This window comes from Hemitrygon akajei, chromosome 2 (assembly GCF_048418815.1).
Source record: "Hemitrygon akajei chromosome 2, sHemAka1.3, whole genome shotgun sequence".
In the NCBI taxonomy this organism is placed as follows: domain Eukaryota; kingdom Metazoa; phylum Chordata; class Chondrichthyes; order Myliobatiformes; family Dasyatidae; genus Hemitrygon; species Hemitrygon akajei.
Genome location: NC_133125.1, coordinates 149,328,924 through 149,348,912, shown reverse-complemented (window position 1 = coordinate 149,348,912; position 19,989 = coordinate 149,328,924). Strand labels below are relative to the sequence as shown.

Sequence of the window (19,989 nt, the reverse complement as noted above, 5' to 3'; positions counted from 1 at the left end):
GGCCCACAAAGTTGTGCCGAAAACATCCCTATCTTAGAAATTACTAGGCTTACCTATAGCCCTCTATTTTACTAAGCTCCATGTACCTATCTAAATGCCTCTTAAAAGACCCTATCATATCCGCCTGCACCAACATTGCCGGCAGCCCATTCCATGCACCACCACTCTCTGAGTAAAAAACTTACCCCTGACATTACTCTGTACCTGCTCCCCAGCACCTTAAACCTGTGTCCTGTTGTGGTAACCATTTCAGCCCTGGGAAAAAGCCTCTGACTATACACATAATCAATGCCTCTCATCATTTTGTTCACCTCTATCTATCAGGTCACCTCTCATCCACCTTCGCTCCAAGGAGAAAAGGCTGAGTTCACTGAACCGATTCTCATAAGGCATGCTCCCCAATCCAGGCAACATCCTTGTAAATCTCCTCTGCACCCTTTCTATGGCTTCCACATCTTTCCTATAGTGAGACGACCAGAACTGAGCACAGTACCCCAAGTGGGGTCTGACCAGGGCCCTATATAGCTGCAATATTACCTCCCGGCTCCTAAATTCAATTCCACGATTGATGAAGGCCAATACTCCATATGCCTTCTTAACCACAGAGGCAACCTGCGCAGCTGCTTTGAGCGTCCTATGGACTCGGACCCCAAGATCCCTCTGATCCTCCACACTACCAAGAGTCTTACCATTAATACTGTATTCTGCCATCATATTTGACCTACCAAAATGAACCACTTCACACTTAGCTGGGTTGAACTCCACCTGCCACTTCTCCGCCCAGTTTTGCATCCTATCAATGTCCCGCTGTAACCTCTGACAGCCCTCCACAGTATCCACAACACCTCCAACCTTTGTGTCATCAGCAAACTTACTAACCCATTCCTCCACTTACTCATCCAGGTCATTTATAAAAATCACAAAAAGGGTCCCAGAATAGATCCCTGAGGCACTCCACTGGTGACCGACCTCCATGCAGAATATAACCCTTCTACAACCACACTTTGCCTTCTGTGGGCAAGCCATTTCTGGATCCACAAAGCAATATCCCCTTGGATCCCATGCCTCCTTAATAAGCCTTGCACAGGGCACTTTATCAAATGCCTTGCTGAAATCAATATACACTACATCTACTGCTCTTCCTGCATCTATGTTTAGTCACATCCTCAAAAAATTTAATTAGACTCGAAAGGCATGACCTGTCCTTTACAAAGCTATGCTGACTACTCCTAATCATATTGTACCTCTTCAAATGTTCATGAATCCTGCCTCTCAGGATCTTCCCCATCAACTTACTAACCACTGAGGTAAGACTCACCAGTCTATAATTTCCTGGGCTATCTCTACTCCCTTTGTTGAATAACGGAACAACATCCGCAATCCTCCAATCCTTGGGAACCTCTCCTGTCCCCATTGATGATGCAAAGATCATTGCCAGAGGCTCAGCAATCTCATCGCTCACCTCCCACAGTAGCCTGGGGTACATTTTGTCAAGTCCTGACAACTTAACCAACTTGATAGTTTCCAAAAGCTCCAGCACATCCTCTTTCTTAATATCTACATGGTTAAGCTTTTCAGTCTGCTGCAAGTCATTACTACAATCACCAAGATCCTTTTCCATAGTGAATACTGAAGTATTCATTAAGTATCTCTGCTATTTCCTCCAGCTCTAAACACACTTTCCCACTATCACATTTGATAGGTTCTATTCTTTCACATATTATCCTCTTTCTCTTCACATACTTGTAAAATGTCTTGGGGTTTTCCTTTAATTCTGCCCTTCGAGGCCTTCTTATAGATAGATAGATAGATAGATAGATAGATACTTTATTCATCCCCATGGGGAAATTCAACTTTTTTTCCAATGTCCCATACACTTGTTGTAGCAAAACTAATTACATACAATACTTAACTCAGTAAAAAATATGATATGCATCTAAATCACTATCTCAAAAAGCATTAATAATAGCTTTTAAAAAGTTCTTAAGTCCTGGCGGTAGAATTGTAAAGCCTAATGGCATTGGGGAGTATTGACCTCTTCATCCTGTCTGAGGAGCATTGCATCGATAGTAACCTGTCGCTGAAACTGCTTCTCTGTCTCTGGATGGTGCTATGTAGAGGATGTTCAGAGTTATCCATAATTCACCGTAGCCTACTCAGCGCCCTTCGCTCAGCTACCGATGTTAAACTCTCCAGTACTTTGCCCACGACAGAGCCCGCCTTCCTTACCAGCTTATTAAGACGTGAGGCGTCCCTCTTCTTAATGCTTCCTCCCCAACACGCCACCACAAAGAAGAGGGCGCTCTCCACAACTGACCTATAGAACATCTTCAGCATCTCACTACAGACATTGAATGATGCCAACCTTCTTAGGAAGTACAGTCGACTCTGTGCCTTCCTGCACAAGGCATCTGTGTTGGCAGTCCAGTCTAGCTTCTCGTCTAACTGTACTCCCAGATACTTGTAGGTCTTAACCTGCTCCACACATTCTCCATTAATGATCACTGGCTCCATATGACCTTTCTGGCTCCTAATTTCCTTCTTAAGCTCCTTCCTGGTAGCCTTATAATCATCTAGATCTCTAACATTACCTAGCTCTCTGAAACTTTTGTAAGCTTTTCTTTTCTTCTTGACTAGATTTATTATAGCCTGTGTACACCACAGTTTCTGTACCCTACCATAACTTCCCTGTCTCATTGAAACGTACCTATACAGAGCTCTACACAAATATCTCCTGAATATAGAGCCAGAGAACATTACAGCACAGAAACAGGAATTTTGACCCTCCTTGGCTGTGCCAAACCATTCATCTGTCTAGTCCCAATGACCTGCACCTGGACCATATCCCTCCATACACCTCTCATCTATGTACCTGTTCAAGCTTTTCTTAAATGTTAAAAGTAAGCCCGTATTTACAACTTCATTTGGCAGCTCATTCCACACTTCCACCATTCTCTGTGTGAAGAAGCCCCCACTAATGTTCCCTTTAAACTTTTCCCCCTTCATCCTTAACCCACATCCTTTGGTTTTTTTCTCCCCTGGCCTCAGTGGAAAAAGCCTGCTTGCATTCACTCTATCTATACCCATCATAATTTTATACACCTCTATCAAGTCTCCCCTCATTCTTCTACACTCCAGGGAATAAAGTCCTAACCATTTCAACCTTTCTCTTTAACTCTGTTTCTCTAGTCCTGGCAACATCCTTGTAAACCTTCTCTGCACTCTTTCAACCATATTGGTATCCTTCCTGTAATTCGGTGACGAAAACTGTACACAATACTCCAAATTTGGTCTCACTTATACAACCTCACCATAACATTCCAACTCTTATACTCAATACTTTGATTTAAAATGGCCAATGTACCAAAAGCTCTCTTTACTACACTATCTACCTCCAACACCACTTTTAGGGAATCTTGTATCTGTATTGCTAGATCCCTCTGTTCTACTGCACTCCCTAGTGTGCTACCACTTACCTTGTATGTTCTAACTTGGTTTGTCCTTCCAAAGTGCAATACCTCATACTTGTCTGTATTAACCTCCATCTGCCATTTTTCAGCTCATTTTTCCAGCTGGTCCAGATCCCTCTGCAAGTTTTGAAAACCTTCCTCACTGTCCACTACACCTACAATCTTTGTATCATCAGCAAATTTGCTGATCTAACTTATCAAATTATCATCCAGATCATTGATATAGACAACAAATAACAATGGCACCAACACTGATCCCTGTGGCACACCACTAGTCACAATCCTCCACTCAGAGAATCGGTCCTCCACTACCTTTCTCTGACTTCTCCCATTGAGCCAAAGTCTAATCCAATATACTACCTCACCATGTATGTCTAGTGACTGAATCTTCCTAACTAACCTCCCATGCGGGACCTTGTGAAAGTCTTTACTGAAGTCCACGTAGACAACATCCGCTGCCTTCCCTTCATTCACTTTCCTGGTAACCTCCTCAAAAAACTCTAATAGATTTGTTAAACATGACCTACCATGCACAAAGCCATGTTGAATCTCCCTAACAAGTCCTTGTCCATCCAAACACTTGTAGATCCTATCCCTTGGTACTCCTTCCAATAATTTACCTACTACTGACATCAAACTTACTGGCTTATAATTTCCCAGATTATTTTTTGAGCCTTTTTTAAACAACGGAACAAGATGAGCTGTCCTTCAATCCTCCGGCACCTCAACCGTAGGTAGTGACATTTTAAATATATCTGTCAGGGCCCCTGCAATTTCAACACTAGTCTCCTTCAAGGTCCGAGGGAATACCCTGTCAGGTCCTGGTGATTTATCTACTCTGCTTTGCCTCAAGTTAGCAAGCACCTCCTCCTCTTCAATCTGTATAGGTTCCATGACCTCACTACCTGTTTGCCTTATTTCCATTGTCAGTTTCCTTAGTAAATACAGACACAAAAAACCCATTTAAGATCTCTCCCATGTCTTTTGGTTCCATACATAGCCGACCACGCTGATCTTCAACAGGGCCAATTTTATCCTTTACTATCCTTTTGCTCTTAATATACCTGTAGAAGCTCTTTGGATTATTGTTCACCTTGACTGCCAAAGCTACCTCATGTCTTCTTTTAGCCATCCTGATTTCTTTTTTAAGTATTTTCTTGCACTTTTTATATTCCTCAGGTACCTTAATTGCTCCCCATTTCCTATACATGTCATACATTTCTTTTTTCTTCTTTATCAGAGTTCCAATATCCCGAGCGAACCAAGGTTCCTTATTCTTATTCACTTTGCCTTTAATCCTGACAGGAACATACAAACTCTGCACTCTGAAAGTTTCTCCTTTGAAGGCCGCCCACTTCCCAACGACATTCTTGCCAGACAACAACCTGTCCCAATCCACACTTTTTCGATCCTTTCTCATTTCTTCAAATTTGGCCTTTTCCCAGTTTAGAACCTCAAAACAAGGACCAGATCTATCTTTATCCATGATCAAGTTGAAACTAATGGAGTTATGATCACTGGAATCAAAGTGTTCCCCTACACACACTTCCATCACCTGTCCTAACTTGTTTCCTAATAGAAGATCTAATATTGCATCCTCTCTAGTCATTCCCTCTATATATTGACCTAGAAAACTTAAAACTCTAACCTGTCTAGACTTTTAACAGTATCGGAGTCCCAATCAATATGCAGAAAATTAAAATCCCCTACTATCATAACTTTATGTTTCCTGCAGTTGTCTGTGACCTCTCTGCAGAGTTGATCCTCCAATTCTTGCTGACTATTGGGTGGTCTATAATACAACCCCATTAATGTGATCATACCTTTCCTGCTTCTCAGCTCCACCCATATGGCCTCAGTAGACAAACCCTCTAATCTGTCCTGCCTGAGCACTGCTGAAACATTTTTCCTGACAAACAATGCCACCCCTCACCCTTCATTCCTCTGCCTCTATCACATCTGAATCATGGGAACCCTGGAACATTAAGCTTCCAGTCCTGCCCCTTCTGTAGCCAAGTTTCACTAATGGCTACAATATCATAATTTCATGTGTCAATCCACACGCTCAGCTCATCAGCCTTCCCCACAGTACTCCTCACATTGAAACAGACAGACTTCAATAGATTATTGCCACTACACACAACCCTTCTATTTGTGATTATGCATGAAGCATTAACATAATTTATTTTCACCCCTGCTCCACTATCTACTCTGTCACTCTGGCTCCCATACCCCTGCAAATCTAGTTTAAACCTCCCCCCACCCCACCAATAGCACTAACAAACCTCCCTGTAAGGATATTGGTCCTCCTGTAGTTCAGGTGTAACCCATCTCTCTTGTACAGGTCACCTGCCCAGAAGAGGTCCCAATGATTCTGAAATCTGAAACCCTGCCCTGTACACTAGTTCCTCATCCATGTGTTCATCCTCCAGAGCATCCTATTCTTACCTGCACTGGCACGTGGCACAGGTAGCAATCCTGAGATTACCACCCTCGAGGTCCTGCTTTTAACTTCCTACCAAGCTCTCTACACTCACTCTTCAGGACCTCCACACTCTTTCTTCCTACATCTTTTGTACCGATGACATCTGTCTGCTCACCCTCCCAATTCAGAATGCTGTGCACACGATCAGAGACATCACTGACCCTGGCACCCAGGAGGCAACAAACCACCCGGGAGTCTCTGTCACGACCACAGAACCTCCTGTCTGTACCTCTAACTATTGAGTCCCCTATCACTACCACTCTCCTCTTCTTCCCCCACTCCCTTCTGCACTGCAGAGCCAGGCTCAGTGTCAGAGATCCGGCTGCCACAGCTTGTCCCAGGTAAGTCATCACCCCCAACAGTACCCAAATCGGTATACTTGTTGTTGAGGGTTATGGCCAAAGGGGAGCCCTGCTCTGCCTGCCCTTTCCCCTTCCCTTGCCTGACGGTAACCCAATTACCTGTGTGGTGCTCCTTTGGCGTAACTGCCTCCCTGTAGCTACTATCTATAATCTCCTCATTCTCCCGAATGATCCGGAGATCATCCAGCTCCTACTCCAGTTCCCTAATGCAGTTTGTTAGGAGCTGCAGCTGGATGCACTTCTTGCATGTGTCGTCAGGGACACCAGAGGTCTCCCTGACTTCCCACATCCTGCAAGAGGAGCATTCCAACATCCTACCTGGCATTCTCTCTGCTCTAAACAAACAAAACAGAACTTACCGGAACCTACCCATGCCTCTGCCTGTTCACACCGAAGCCTGTTGAGCCAAAGCCGTCCAACTCTGACTCAGTCTGCTATGATGATGGCTGCCATATATGGTGTTTTTTAAAAAAAAACTATGTCACATGTCTGTGCAGTCTAGCCTCTTTGCCCCTATCAGATTTTAAAAAAAGGCTTCTCTCCAAGATGCCTTCACTTCTTCACTCTCCGCTTCTTGCTTTGATTTGCCATATTTCTTCCGTACTTTTTTCTGAGAACATCTGTTTACAATTTAAGCCTCCAATTTCCTGTTTGATAGCCTCATAATTTCCCTTACTCCAATTAAACCCTTTGTTCTAACTTGTCTGTTCCTATCTCCCTCCAATGCTATTGTAAAGGAGATAATAGATTTATGATCACCATCTCCAAAATGCTCTCCCACTGAGAGATCTGACACCTGACCAGGCTCATTTGCCAATACCAAATCTAGTACAGCCTCTCCTCTTGTAGGCTTATCTACATACTATGTCAAGAAACCTTCCTGAACACACCTAACAAACTCCACCCCATCTAAACCCCTTGCTCTAGGGAGATGCCAATCAATATTTGGGAAATTAAAATCTCTCCTCACGACAACTGTTATTATTACACCTTTCCAGGATCTGTTTCCCTATCTGCTCATCGATAGCTCTGTTACTATTAGGCGGTCTATAAAAAAATCCAGTAAAGTTATTGACCCCTTCCTGTTCTTAACCTCCACCCAAAGAGACTCCGTAGACAATCCCTCCATGGCGTCTACCTTTTCTGCAGCTGTGACACTATCTCTGATCAACAGTGCCACACCCCCACCTCTTTTGCCTCCCTCCCTGTATTTTCTGTCACCCAAGAGTCTTATAAATTTCTACAGTGGAGAGCATACTGGCTGGTTGCATCACAGAGTTGTATGGAGCCTCCAATGCACAGGACTGTAAGAAGTGTCATAGGCACAACACTCCTCACCATTGAGGCAGTGCCTCAGTAAGGTGGCAACTGTTACCAAGGACTCACACATTCCAGGATATGCCCTCTTCTCATTACTGCCATCAAGCTGGAAGATCAGCACCCTGATGACCCATGCTCAACTATTCAGGAACAGCTTCTTCCCTTCCACTGTCAGATTTCTAAATGGTCACAAACTCATGCACTCTACCCTAGTATTCCGTTTATTTATTTCTGTAAATTATAGTAATGTTATGACTTGCACTGTACTGCTGCTAACAAATTTCATATCAGTGATAACATACCTGAACCAAAGTTTTTCACTTTACCTTGATACATGTGACAATAATAAACGAATATACTAAACCAGTCTCTCCATTAGAAGCCAGATTTTGCTCAGGACTATATGCTTTTGGCTTGAAGTCGAGTTTGTTGTCAGACGCTGAAATATCGTGATGCAGAGATACACTTGCCCCTACATCACAGGCAAGCAAGCTCTCCACTGTGTCTGTACTACACCTTACTTGTGCATATGAAAATAAACCACTTGAATTGCCGTGGACTGCAAAATGAATAGGCCGCTGTACTATTTCCGTTGTGTGTAGTTAATGGGAACAACTGAAGGGGGAATAAATAAAAGAAACGCCTAGTACACCTTTGCTTCACAGATGCTGCTGAATAATTTTCCTCCAATATTTATTTTGCTCCTGATTCCGGCAAATGAGAATAAAACGGGATCAGCGCTGGATCCGTGTGTAGGGTCTGCTGCGGACTAGCTCGCTGGGAAAAGTTATCATGTACCCTCACCTTGTAGTGTTCGGCGACTTCGCCAACAGGACTGGTGTGGTGACCCTGGTGATTTCTGGAGGTCGCACACACCACGCAGATCAGCCGCATATCATCGCTGCAGTACAGCTTCAGCCTTTCGTCGTGCTCCTGGCAACGGAGCTCCGGCTGTGCCGACACCTCCTCTAGCTTTAGCTTCATGACATTCTCCACGATGTTGGACACGAGCCGGTTCGGTCTGAGAGTCTTCTGGGGCAGCTGAGCCCGGCATTGGGGGCAAGAGGCCGTCCCTCTGTTGGATCCCCAGTGCTTTGAAATGCAGGCCCGGCAAAAGTTGTGACCGCAGTCTATTGTCACAGGATCAACGAAGAACTCCAGACATATAGGACAAATCGCTTCATCTTGCATCGACTTCAGCACGTCAAAGTTCGCCATTTGTAAGTCCGACTCCGAGATCGGGAAATGCTTTTTTCACTTTCGTTGTACTAGGAAGTCAGCTGCTTCCGGGTGTGATTGTCTGCACAGATCTGAAAACAAAATAAAAGTTCCAAAGAAAGCGGGAAAATAAACATCTAAAAATGTTGTGTGGGTGACAGATGGAGTACAAGAAACTTGGAGAGAATAAGGGTGGATTGGTGTAAATGTTAGTAAGGAAGCCAATATACGTTTCTGTGTTACGTGACTGCGCCTTCCTACGGCAACAAGGGCGCTGAAACTGCGTCCGCCCACATTGCTAATCAGTCAGTCAGTCAGCACGAGAATATGTCCTTTTCGTCCATGCTGACCACCATCCCTTTAAATTACCTTTTCTATGCATCCACCTTGTCAAAGGATTTTAAACATTGTGCTTGAACCCGCCTATATCATTTCCTCTGGCAAATCGTTCCATTTGCTCATTATCAAACATAACCCCTTAGGTCCTTTATCTTCCCCCCCTCACCTTCGTCCTTTCCTCCTCACCCCACTCACCCCCTTATTTTTTTTGACTCCCCTACTCCACGATAAAGGTCAAAGGGTAAGAACTGTGACTTTAACTCCACTAAATTTTATTTTTGCCCCTCATACAATATTGCTCCTCGGCCTCCGACACTCCAGGGAAAACAGTCGTAGCTTATCCAGCCTTTCCTTATGACTCCAGTCCCAGTAACGTTCTCATGACCTGATTGTAAATTCGGTTCCACATTACTGTCTACAGCTCCTCGTTCCTATCTCTTGATAATCGGCTGCGACCGTACCCTCTGCGAGAGAGGTCCAAGAAGTCAGTCTTCTAAGAGAAAAATAAAATCAACTGCAGGGAAATTGTTTTAAATAGCGATTCTTGGGTCCTAGTTCCTCAAGGGACCCGTGGGCTCGGGGAGGAGACAAAGGTTCCGAAGGGGGAGGAGAGACAGAAGTTCCGAGGAATGAGGGTGAGCGGAGTCAGAGTACCCAGGGACAGAGTTGGGGTGGGGAAGACAGCTCCCGTGGGTTGAGGGTAAACGAATGATAAAGTCTGAGTCAGTTTTCACTCCCACATCTATTAAACAACCGAGCACTAGGATCCAGCGGCTCACCGTCAGTGCACCGGTAATCGGCACTCTATTCGGAAGTGGGCGGCCGAACTAATGTTCGATTCTGATTGGGGAGGCATAGCTGGTATTGCATGCCGGTGGGTGAGGCCGAATACGATCAGGGAAGGGAGGGATGGGACGGACAGACGGGGTGGAGCGTAAGAGAAAGGGGAAGGGCAATTAGCGAGAGAACTGAGGGGGATGGTGGACTGAGTCAGGAGGTGTTAGAATTGTAATGTTATTGTCACAGGTAACAGTACCAGATACTGATATGCGGAGGAGGGACGGGAGAGGAGGGGAGGTGGGAGAGGGAGAGGGAAAGGAGGGGAGGTGGGAGAGGGGGAGGGGGAAAGGTCTGAGGGGAAGGGAGGGGGAGTGGGGAGAGGGAAGTGGGGATGGAAGGGGGAGTAAGGGGAGGGGTAGCCGAGAGGTGAAGGGGGAGGGGAGTGCGGCAGTGTGACAGTGCAGAGGGGAAGGGGAAGGGAGAGGGGAGTGCGGGATGCGCAAGGTGTAGAGGTGGGGGAGGGGAAGTGGTGGAGGGAGAAGAGGAGGGGTGCTGGTGAAGGTTTGTGGGGATGGGTCCGTAGAAGGGTGTTGGAAGTTAGGGATAGGGTTGAGATGGAGGTGAGGGGTTGGAGGGGAGAGCATTTGGAGGTTAGGGTTGGAGATGTAGGCAAAGGGCTGCAGGAGAGAGGGTTGTGGAGATTAATATTAGGGGTGGGTTGGGAAATGGATATGGGTGGGGAGAGAGGTGCCTGGCCAGGCCAGGGTTTGTGTAAGTGTGGAGGTTAGGGTTAGTATGGTGGAACGGGTTAGGCGATGGAGGAGAGAGGGATGTGGAGGTTATGATTACTGGTCAGGATGGGGGAAATCAAGGCGATGGGTTGGTGTGGGAAGGGGTGGGAGGGGGTTCCTTGCAGGGGGAGATAGGGGTCCTGGTCGGCAGAGGGGATTCTTTCTATGGATGGTCTTTGCCTGGTCTGCTTGAGGAATAGTTGTTCTGGAGCACCACACTGCTGTAGATCTACCTGCAGGTTAACATGGGGTGCTCCTTGAGTTGGTCTAACTTGTGGGGTGTGTGGATCTGGTATGAGGGATGTATGGGGCTGTAAATGAGTTCAAAGAAGACATACGTTCTCTGCTTTGTGTGGTTTTAAATTATCTATTTTGTATCTATGGTGGAGTCGTACTCACATCTATGGTGATGAAATACTTTTGAGAGGTTGGTTCTGCCTTGGTGAGGACCTTAATCACCACTATAATTTGCCTATTGCCACAATAGATCTACAGTGGATATGATCTTCACATGGTCTTGGATGTCCGGGACAATACTAATACTTTTGTCAGGCTGCTGTTTATTGATTACAGTTTAGTGTTTAACACAATCATTCCTACATTTCTGATCAAAAAGCTTCAAAGCCTGGGCCTCTGTACTTCCCTCAGCAGCTCAATCCTCGACTTCTTTACTGGAAGACCACAGTCTGTGCGGATTAGAAATAACATCTCCACCTCGGTGATAATAAGCACATGCATATCTCAAAAATATGTGCTTAGTCCGCAGCTCTACTCTCTCTGCACCTATGACTGTGTGGCTTGGCACAACTCAAATGCCACCTATAAATTTGCTGATGACACAATTGTTGGTAGCATTTCCGATGGTGACAAGAATGTGTACAGGAGCAAAACAGATCAACTGGTTGAGTGGTGTCAAAGCAACAGCCTTGCATTCAAAGTCAGTAAAACCAAAGAATTGATTGTGGACATCAGAAAGATTAAATTGAGGGAAAACACTCAAGACCTTATTAAGGGATCAGAAATGGAAAAAGTGAGTAATGTCAAGATCCTGGTGTCAATATCTCTGAGGATCAATCCTGGGCTCAACATATCAATGCAATTACTAGAAAAAGCACAACAGCAGCTATAGTTCATTAGAAGGTTGGAGGAATGTGTTATGTCACCAAAGACACTTGCAAATTTCTACTGATGTATTGTGGAGAGCATTCTAAATGGCTGCACCACAGTCTGGTATGGAGGGGGGCACTGCAGAGGATAAAAAAAAAGCCACAGAAAGTTGTGAACTCAGCTCCATCGTGGACACGATCGTCCCTAGCATCCAGGACAACTTTAAGGAGCAATGCCTCAGAAAGGTGTCATTCACCTTTGTGGATCTCCATCACCCAGGAAATGTCCTCTTCTCATTGAAAGCATCAGGAAGACCATAAGACATAAGAGCAGAATTAGGCCATGCAGCCTATCGAGTCTGCGACACCGTTCCATCATGGCTTCAGAACCCGCTCAACCCCATACACCTGCCTTCTTGCCATATCCTTTGCTGCCCTGACCAAACAGGAAACAATCAAGTTCTGCCTTAAATATATGCACAGACATCGCTTCCAGCTCAGTCTATGGCAGAGCAATCCTCAGATTTACTACTCTCTAGTTAAAAAAAAATCTCCTTACCTATGTTCTAAAGTGTCACTCCTCAATTTTGAGGCTGTGCCCTCTAGTTCTAGATACCCCCACCATAGGAAACATCCTCCACATCCACCCTATCTAGTCCCAGAACAATCCTCATGAACCTCCTCTGGACTCTCTCCACCAATACGTCCTTTCTGAGAAGTGGGTCCAGAACTGTTGAAAATATTCCAGGTGTGGCCTGACTAATGTCTTATGAAGGTTCAGCATTATCTCCTTGCTCTTATATTCTATACCATTGAAATAAATGCCAACATTGCACTTGCTTTCTTTACCATAGATTCAACCTGTAAATTAGCTTTCTGAGAGTCTTGCATGAGGACTCCCAAGTCCCATTGCACCTCTGATATTTGAACCTTCTCCCCATTTAGATAACAGTCTACACTATTGTTCCTTTTACACTGTATTCCATCTGCTACTTTTTTGCCCATTCTTCCAACTTGTCTAAGTCCAGCTATTTATCTTTGTATCATCCACAAACTCTGCCACAAAACCATCAATTGCATTATCTTATATCAATGACAAACAATGTGAAAAGTGCCAATACTGAACCCTGAGGGACACCACTAGTCACCAGCAGCCAGCCAGAAAAGGCCCTTTTATTCCCACTCACTGCTTCCTGCTGGTCAACCATTCCATTATCCATGGCAGTATCTTCCCTGTAATGCCACAGGATTTATCTTGTTAAGCAGCCTCATGAGTGGCACTTTATTAATGCCTTCTAAAAATCCAAATTAATGAATGTAGTACAGGAGTATAAAAGCACACACTCAGTGATTCAAGACAACAACCTCTCTCAATATTGCAAAAACAGAATGCAGAACAAAAGGAAAACAACGCAGAACATAATCTTTATACATCTGTGTAGTGCAAACCCACATACTGTATATTTGAAGTTCAAAGTACATTTTGTATAGCTTTATAAAGTATTTAAAAATTACACAATCTGGAGATTTGTGTGCTGGAGGTACAGGCAGCCACAAAACTAGAAACCCAAAAGAACTAAATTTTAAAAAGACAAACATCAAATGTGTGTGGGGGGGGGGGGGGGAGAGGGAGAGAGAGAAAAAACAAAAAAAATCATGCAAGCAATAAAGCAAGCATTAACATTCAGAAGGAAATTGAGTCCATAAACTGGAAGCCTGGAGCAGCAGGAGTATGCTCATCCGTCTAATGGTCATCATACAGAGGAGCAAATCGTAGTCAAACTTGCAGACACTAAATCCAGAGCAACTGCAGCACAATACAGCCTCAGCGCCAGGGAGAGTACAGTAAAACATCATGTAGCAGAACAGGCTTGACACTCTCCTCCAGTTCTGATATCATATCGTTTCAGTCCATCTAGCTCAGTGTCCAAATTGCCCAAGCATGGGGTCATTCCCCGCAGTTGGATCGTGGCCCATCAGAGTGATAAACACTGGGCCACTTCTGGCCCATACTCAACCCTTTCAAATCGGTGAGGTACTTAGATGGATCAAACCTTGTTCCCACGTTAAGTGGATGGGCTCCAAAACAACTCCGCTTGAACTTTTCTTCACCCCACTTGCTCCAATTTCGTTTCTGACTCCAACTTCTCCTGGAACACGCTACAACTTCGCTCCTACTTCCTCTTACCTCTTGCACAACACACTGGAAGAACTCAGCAGGTTAGGCAACGTCCATAGAAATGAATAGTCAACGTTTTGGCCCGAGACCCTTCGTCAGGACCTTTGACCTCTTACCTCTGCTCTCTTAATTATATATGCTGATCCGTCTGTGACCCGCCACTGCCATCTACTGGGCAGTGCTACACTTAATTCAGTTTCTTTCTGATCCCACCAGTCTTTCGTGGAAAATGTTTGCATTGCTTCAATTGCTCTCAGGAATTCTATTCTATTTGCCAATCCTCATTGACTTAATCCAAATTAATGGCTTTGGCTTGACGTATACATCAATGACTTCCATTTCAGTGTCAGGTCCTCCTCTTATTTGATGTTCCTGAAGCATCAGATCATTTGGTCAACATTCAGTATTGGATGAACAAAACATCATTCTAACTCAGTTCCTGGAAGACTCCAGCTGTGTGTTTAATCTCCATCACCACATCTCTGAAATTGGGCAAAACTACTTGTGACCCAGGCATCATATTTTATGTTCTGTTGATTTGCATGCTTCATATTTGCCAGCAATTACGAACAACTACTGCTGGTTTCTGGTTAATTGGTACACATCAGGACCAGTACATTTTGGCCCAATTAGGCAGCTGCTCCAATTTCCTGGTTACATGGAAATTGTATTTAAATAAAATACAGAACAAATTAGAACACTATCAATACTACTACAGTGCTAAAAAAACAGTGTATTAGTTCCTAATAGTTATTAGAGGAATCCATCCAGTGCACGCCGCTGTGTTCATTTACTTGACTGTAAACAAACAAAATCAGTGTAGACATGTAGTGTGGATAATGGACTGCTTTCATACAATTTTCAATGAGTGCATTATCAAAATCTTCATTTTCATTGTAAAATTCAAGATGATTATTGTTGCATTACAATTTTTCATAGTCCCTAACTTGTTGAGGCGGTGAAGTAGTTTCATTTTCCAGCCATTTCTGGGATCTTCAAGCTCAAATGGTTTAAACCTCAGTGAGCAAAATAGTTTGAATTGTCTTACTGCTTAGTTGTTGCCAGCTATTAATGACAATCACTGCTTTGAGCAAAACCACACACAGCTGAAGCTATATGAAAACTGTCTGCAGCAAGCTCAGTAGTGTCTAATGGCCACACAAATTACGTGTCTGACACTAGTTATAAATTGTTTCGCAAGTCTAGCCCCAGTTAAACCGTAGTATCCCAAATAAATGAAGGAATCCTGACTATTCTTTTGATGAGTTTTGGATCAAGAGCTGTTCCAAAGAAGCATGCTGCCCTAATTAACCAATGGCTCAATTAACTGGAATCCACTATATTTCCATCATGCATCTACAGAAAAATCTTTTTCTTCAGCTCATCTGATGCTGAATTCCTCAGAGATCAACAGGGCCCTGGAAAGTGCTGTAGAATACAGAGGTTCAGGGCTACAAGTACTGTGGGTATGTATATATTTCTCAATGAAAGTGGTGACATGGGTAAATAGAGTAATGAAGAAGGCATAAGGCACACTTCCCTTCAGCAGACAGGTATTGAGTACAGGGATGTCATGTTGCAGCTGTTGAAGATATAGGTGAGACTGCACCAATCACCACATGATGTATGGATGTAATTAAGTAGCCAGGATGCAGAAAAGATTCACAAGGATGTTGCTGAAACTGAGGGCTTGACTTGCAAGGAGAGACTGAATAGGCTGGGATTATTTTCTGAGGGGTGATTTTGTTGTCACAGTCCTTTTCCAAGAGGAAGGATTTCAAGTAGCCCAGAGGGGCAAGCTGGTGGGTATATGGAATGAGATGCCAAAGTAGTAGTAGAGGTGGGTGCCATTACAAATTTAAACTTTTTTTTGTGTGCCATACATACTCTGCCAGAGCCTCGGTGACCACTTATTTTTTCAAGTGGTTGTCTTGGAGGAAAGATTCAGTGAGTGGTCCCCCACGTCCTTCTCACAGCACAGAGTTGTTGTTTTTTTAATGAGGCCGAGTTATGAGCTCAACACTCAACCCGGCATGGATGGAAAGCGTGTCTGGGAGTGGCCCGACTGGATTCAAAGTTGAGAACCTTTGCTCCGGAGACCGGCACTGATGTCACTGCACACCAGCTGGTATTTAAACATATGCAGGGATATAAACTTTTAAAAGTTTATCAACCAAATGCAGGCTAATGGACTAACTCTGGCATACACAATGTTTGGCATAGTCAATTTGGGTGTTAGAGCCTGTGTCTGTGCCCTATGACTCTCATACAATGTGTTCCTGCTGAGCGTTGCACGGTTAAATGTTCAGCAATCATTTTCTGGAAATCACAAGGGCATGATGAAGAAAACGACCTATTACTGTTGTATTCTGATGTGTTTAACCAACTGTCAGCCTCCAAACACAAATGCATGTCTTCCCTCAGTACGGACTAGTCAAGACCAAGGGCCTGTTCCCATGCCTTCTCTCTGTCTCTGTTAGTTGGAACCACAGTTATTTCAGTGCAAATCTGAAACAATGCTACACTGCAGCATTTAGATTTGGTAGTCTTGGTTGCCTATTATTCTTTCTGTAGAGGCTATCGTTACATGACAGCATTTGACAGAAGTGGATAAGGTTTCATCTAACTGGACTTCTGTGTCCTGTAAAAAGCTTGTGCTATTGAAGATGCACACATCCAGGCAGTGGAGAATATTCCAACTCAACCACGGACCTTCCAATCTTAAGAGTTTTCTCAGATTCTGGTGGATATAAGTTAGTTTGGTAAATACAGGAAAGGTGAAGCTGGGAACAGTGGGTTTGTACTGGACTGGTCACACAGAAGAATGATGAGACAGATTAAGAAAACAAAGGCAGAACTGTCATATTGGAAGATGAATAGATCTATGAAAAGTAATTGAAAATACTAGTGACCTGACAAAATACAGGGATAAAAGGAAGGGAATCACCGGGGTAATCTGGACAGCTAAAGGACATAGATTAAGTTGGGGGTGGAGGGGAGAAGAAATGTTTAATGGTGATTTTGAAGGTAATGACTTTTTATTTTAAACAAAATGGTGAGTGCCTGAATGCACTTCTGGGAGGTGGGTGGGTGTAGTGGAAGTAGGTATGATAGCAATGTTAAGGAGTGATTTAGACAGGCACATGGAACAGGCAGGGAATGGAGGGTAATCTTTAAATCAACATAATTTCAATTACAGAGACATCATGGACCAAAGATCATGTGCTGCACTAACCTATGGAGAGGCCTGATAGAAGTTCATAAAATGAGTGGCATAAATAGACAGTAGGATCTCATTGCCAGGGTAAAAAATTTCAAGCCCTGGATGACATGCATTGAAAGTGAGATGGCGTAATTTTAAAGATGTGCTGGCAAGATTTTTTTTTAAGCAGTGATAGGTGCCTAAGGTAGTATTGGATGTAGATACAATAGTGGGATTTAATAGGCTGTTAGATAGGCACATGAATACAGAGATATTGGAGGGATATAGGTCATGAGTAGGCAGAAGGAACATGGTTTTATCTGGAATGAAATTCAGCACAGACGTTGTGGCTGAAAGGCTTGTTCCTGTATCTGTTCCGTATGTTCTAATGAAAAGCTGAGTAGCATGAGGGAAGAAATTTCAGAATGGCAGCCATAATGGATGGATGTAGAGATACGCACTGATTATTTGCCAGGAAAACTTTATTGATCTTTGCAAGAACCACACTCCCCAACTCCTCACCTCAACATAACCTGCCTTGGCCACGCTTTCTGAGGTCCTACAACAGTCCACTCACCTCAGAAACACTCCTAGCCAGCCACGATACTGAGGCATGGTGTCAAGCATAGCCTCTGGTTTCAATCTCACTTTGTACCTGAAGACCCAGTTATACCAGACAGTGGCAGTGACCCATGAAGCCCACCATATGCACAGCCCTTCCTCACCAGCAACCCACTCCTCCCCAGCTCCATAAAATCTTACAATCCTTATCATTAGGAATGGAATGGAACAGCATCAGCTTGTGTCCATTACTGTGGTGAACTGCTGCAGGGCCTCAGCTGGTCATCCTAGCTGAAGAAACATTCCGAAAACCTGTCAGACATTGGTTTCTAGTTAATTGTCAGCAGCATTTTCAATACTCAACGCCAAAAGTGAAGACACCAAACAAAAATCCCAGGTTTTGTTTACTCATCACAGGGCAGAGTTGCTCCATATGAACAGATACCACCACCACACCCACACCCCAGGAAAGTCAACCTCAGCACGGCACGTGGTTACGCAGCCTGAGTGGCTCGCAGATGCCTTCCTTCTTGTTGTGGGGGTTAAAGAGTGGGAAGAGCTTCTGTGTGAAGCTGTCCCGCAAGGTGTAGAGGTGGCACAGGTTGTCGGCGTCGTAGAAGGAAAGCTGACCTTCCTCATAGTCCAGGTAAACCCGGATGGCACGTGGCTGGTGGCGAAGGGGGAGGCTGCGGGCACCCAGCCCGTCCAGGTTGACCAAGTTCCCTTTGATCAACTCCAGCACCCAGTAGCCCTCCTTTGGCATGAGTGGACCATTAATCAGCCGGTTGGCTGACTCGCTAGCCACCCCGAGGACGCAGGAGTTATTGCCCCCCAACTCCACATCCCAGTAGTGCCTCCCTGACTGGAATCTGCTGGTGGCCAGCACGCACAGCCAGTAGTCGAAGCGCTGTGGGCCCAGTGTGCACTCCCGCCGTTTCCCGCTGTCCACCACGCTGCAGAGGTCCTCAGTGAGGACGAGCCGGGGGTGCGCAGTCCTGGCATCCAGCCTCAGGGACTCTCGGGCTGAAAGGTACAGGGGCTCAGTCAGTAAAGACTATCCATCACTGAGCAGCTCAGAATGCAGCAGTGGGATACCACCCATTTCCGCCACTCCCCATCTTGTTACTAGAGAGCACCCACCCACTGACTCACCAATAATGCACAGCTCAGTGTGTAGCTCTGGAACCTCACTCCATCACCCGAGACCCTCACAGTTCCGTCATTGAATATAACATCCTTTCCCACTCTATTTCCCAATAATCCGAGACCTTCGCTGTCCACCATTAGAGAAGTCACGGAGCGTAAAATTATAATTCCCCAATTTCGCCCCTCCCCAACCCCTCAACTCTATACCCAATACTCCCAACATTTAACCATTCACAGTGTAACGAATAACTTACTGAAGGACTCTGAGCCAGGGAGCATCTGTGGAGGGAAAGGGACCCGTTGACATTTTGGGCTGAGACCCTTCAGAAAAAGATGGAAGGGGAGACAGCCAGTACACACAGGTGTCAGGAAGGGGTGCAAGAAGAGCTGTCAGGTGATAGGTACCAGGATACTCGGATGTTGCGTGGAATGGAAGGCTCATTTACAAAGACTGGACAGGCTGGGTTTGTTCCTACTGGAACATCGAAGGCTGAGTGTGGAGGGTAGAGAAGTTGGTACAATTATGCAAAGCAGAGGTAGACTAGTTTTTCCAAAATATTTTTTCTTGGTACTGGTGTCTAAAACAGGTTTAAGATGAGTGGGAAGACATTGAAAGGAGATTTAAACACCAGGTTCCCCACCCCACCCCACACACAGAGGGTGGTGACTACTTGGGAATGAACTGTTAGAGGAGGTGGTGGAGGCAGGTACAATTGCAATGTTATAAGAGGCATTTGTACTGGGATAGTAAAGGAAGGGAATGTGGGCCCAATGTAGGGAAATGGGATTTGTGTGAATAGGCATCACAACTGGCATGGGCATTGGGCTGAATGGCCATCTGTGCTGCTTGGTGAGTTTCTCGTCCAGAGTCTGTCCATTACCTTGTTTCTATTCATTGTCAATATACCCAATTCTACCCTAACATTTCATTCAAATCCCCTCCCCAATTCTTGTTCCTAGGAAATCAGGCAAACTTCTCCAAATAAGCATTATAGCAAAAATCTCTCATCGCAGAACTATTCAAGTAAAT

At 44.7% G+C, this 19,989-nt stretch overlaps 1 protein-coding gene across 1 annotated transcript in view; it reads right to left on the bottom strand.

Annotated features, from left to right (window-relative positions):
• Positions 1–19,989, bottom strand: part of LOC140721022 (nuclear factor 7, brain-like) — an 85,179-nt gene that overhangs the window by 32,101 nt on the left and 33,089 nt on the right. Inside the window, exons 7-8 of the mRNA XM_073035895.1 lie at positions 18,295–18,836; positions 8,442–8,888 (exon numbers count right to left, since the gene is read on the bottom strand). Of these exons, the coding sequence (XP_072891996.1) occupies positions 8,442–8,888; positions 18,295–18,836 (989 nt within the window). The remainder of the gene's footprint in view (positions 1–8,441; positions 8,889–18,294; positions 18,837–19,989) is intronic.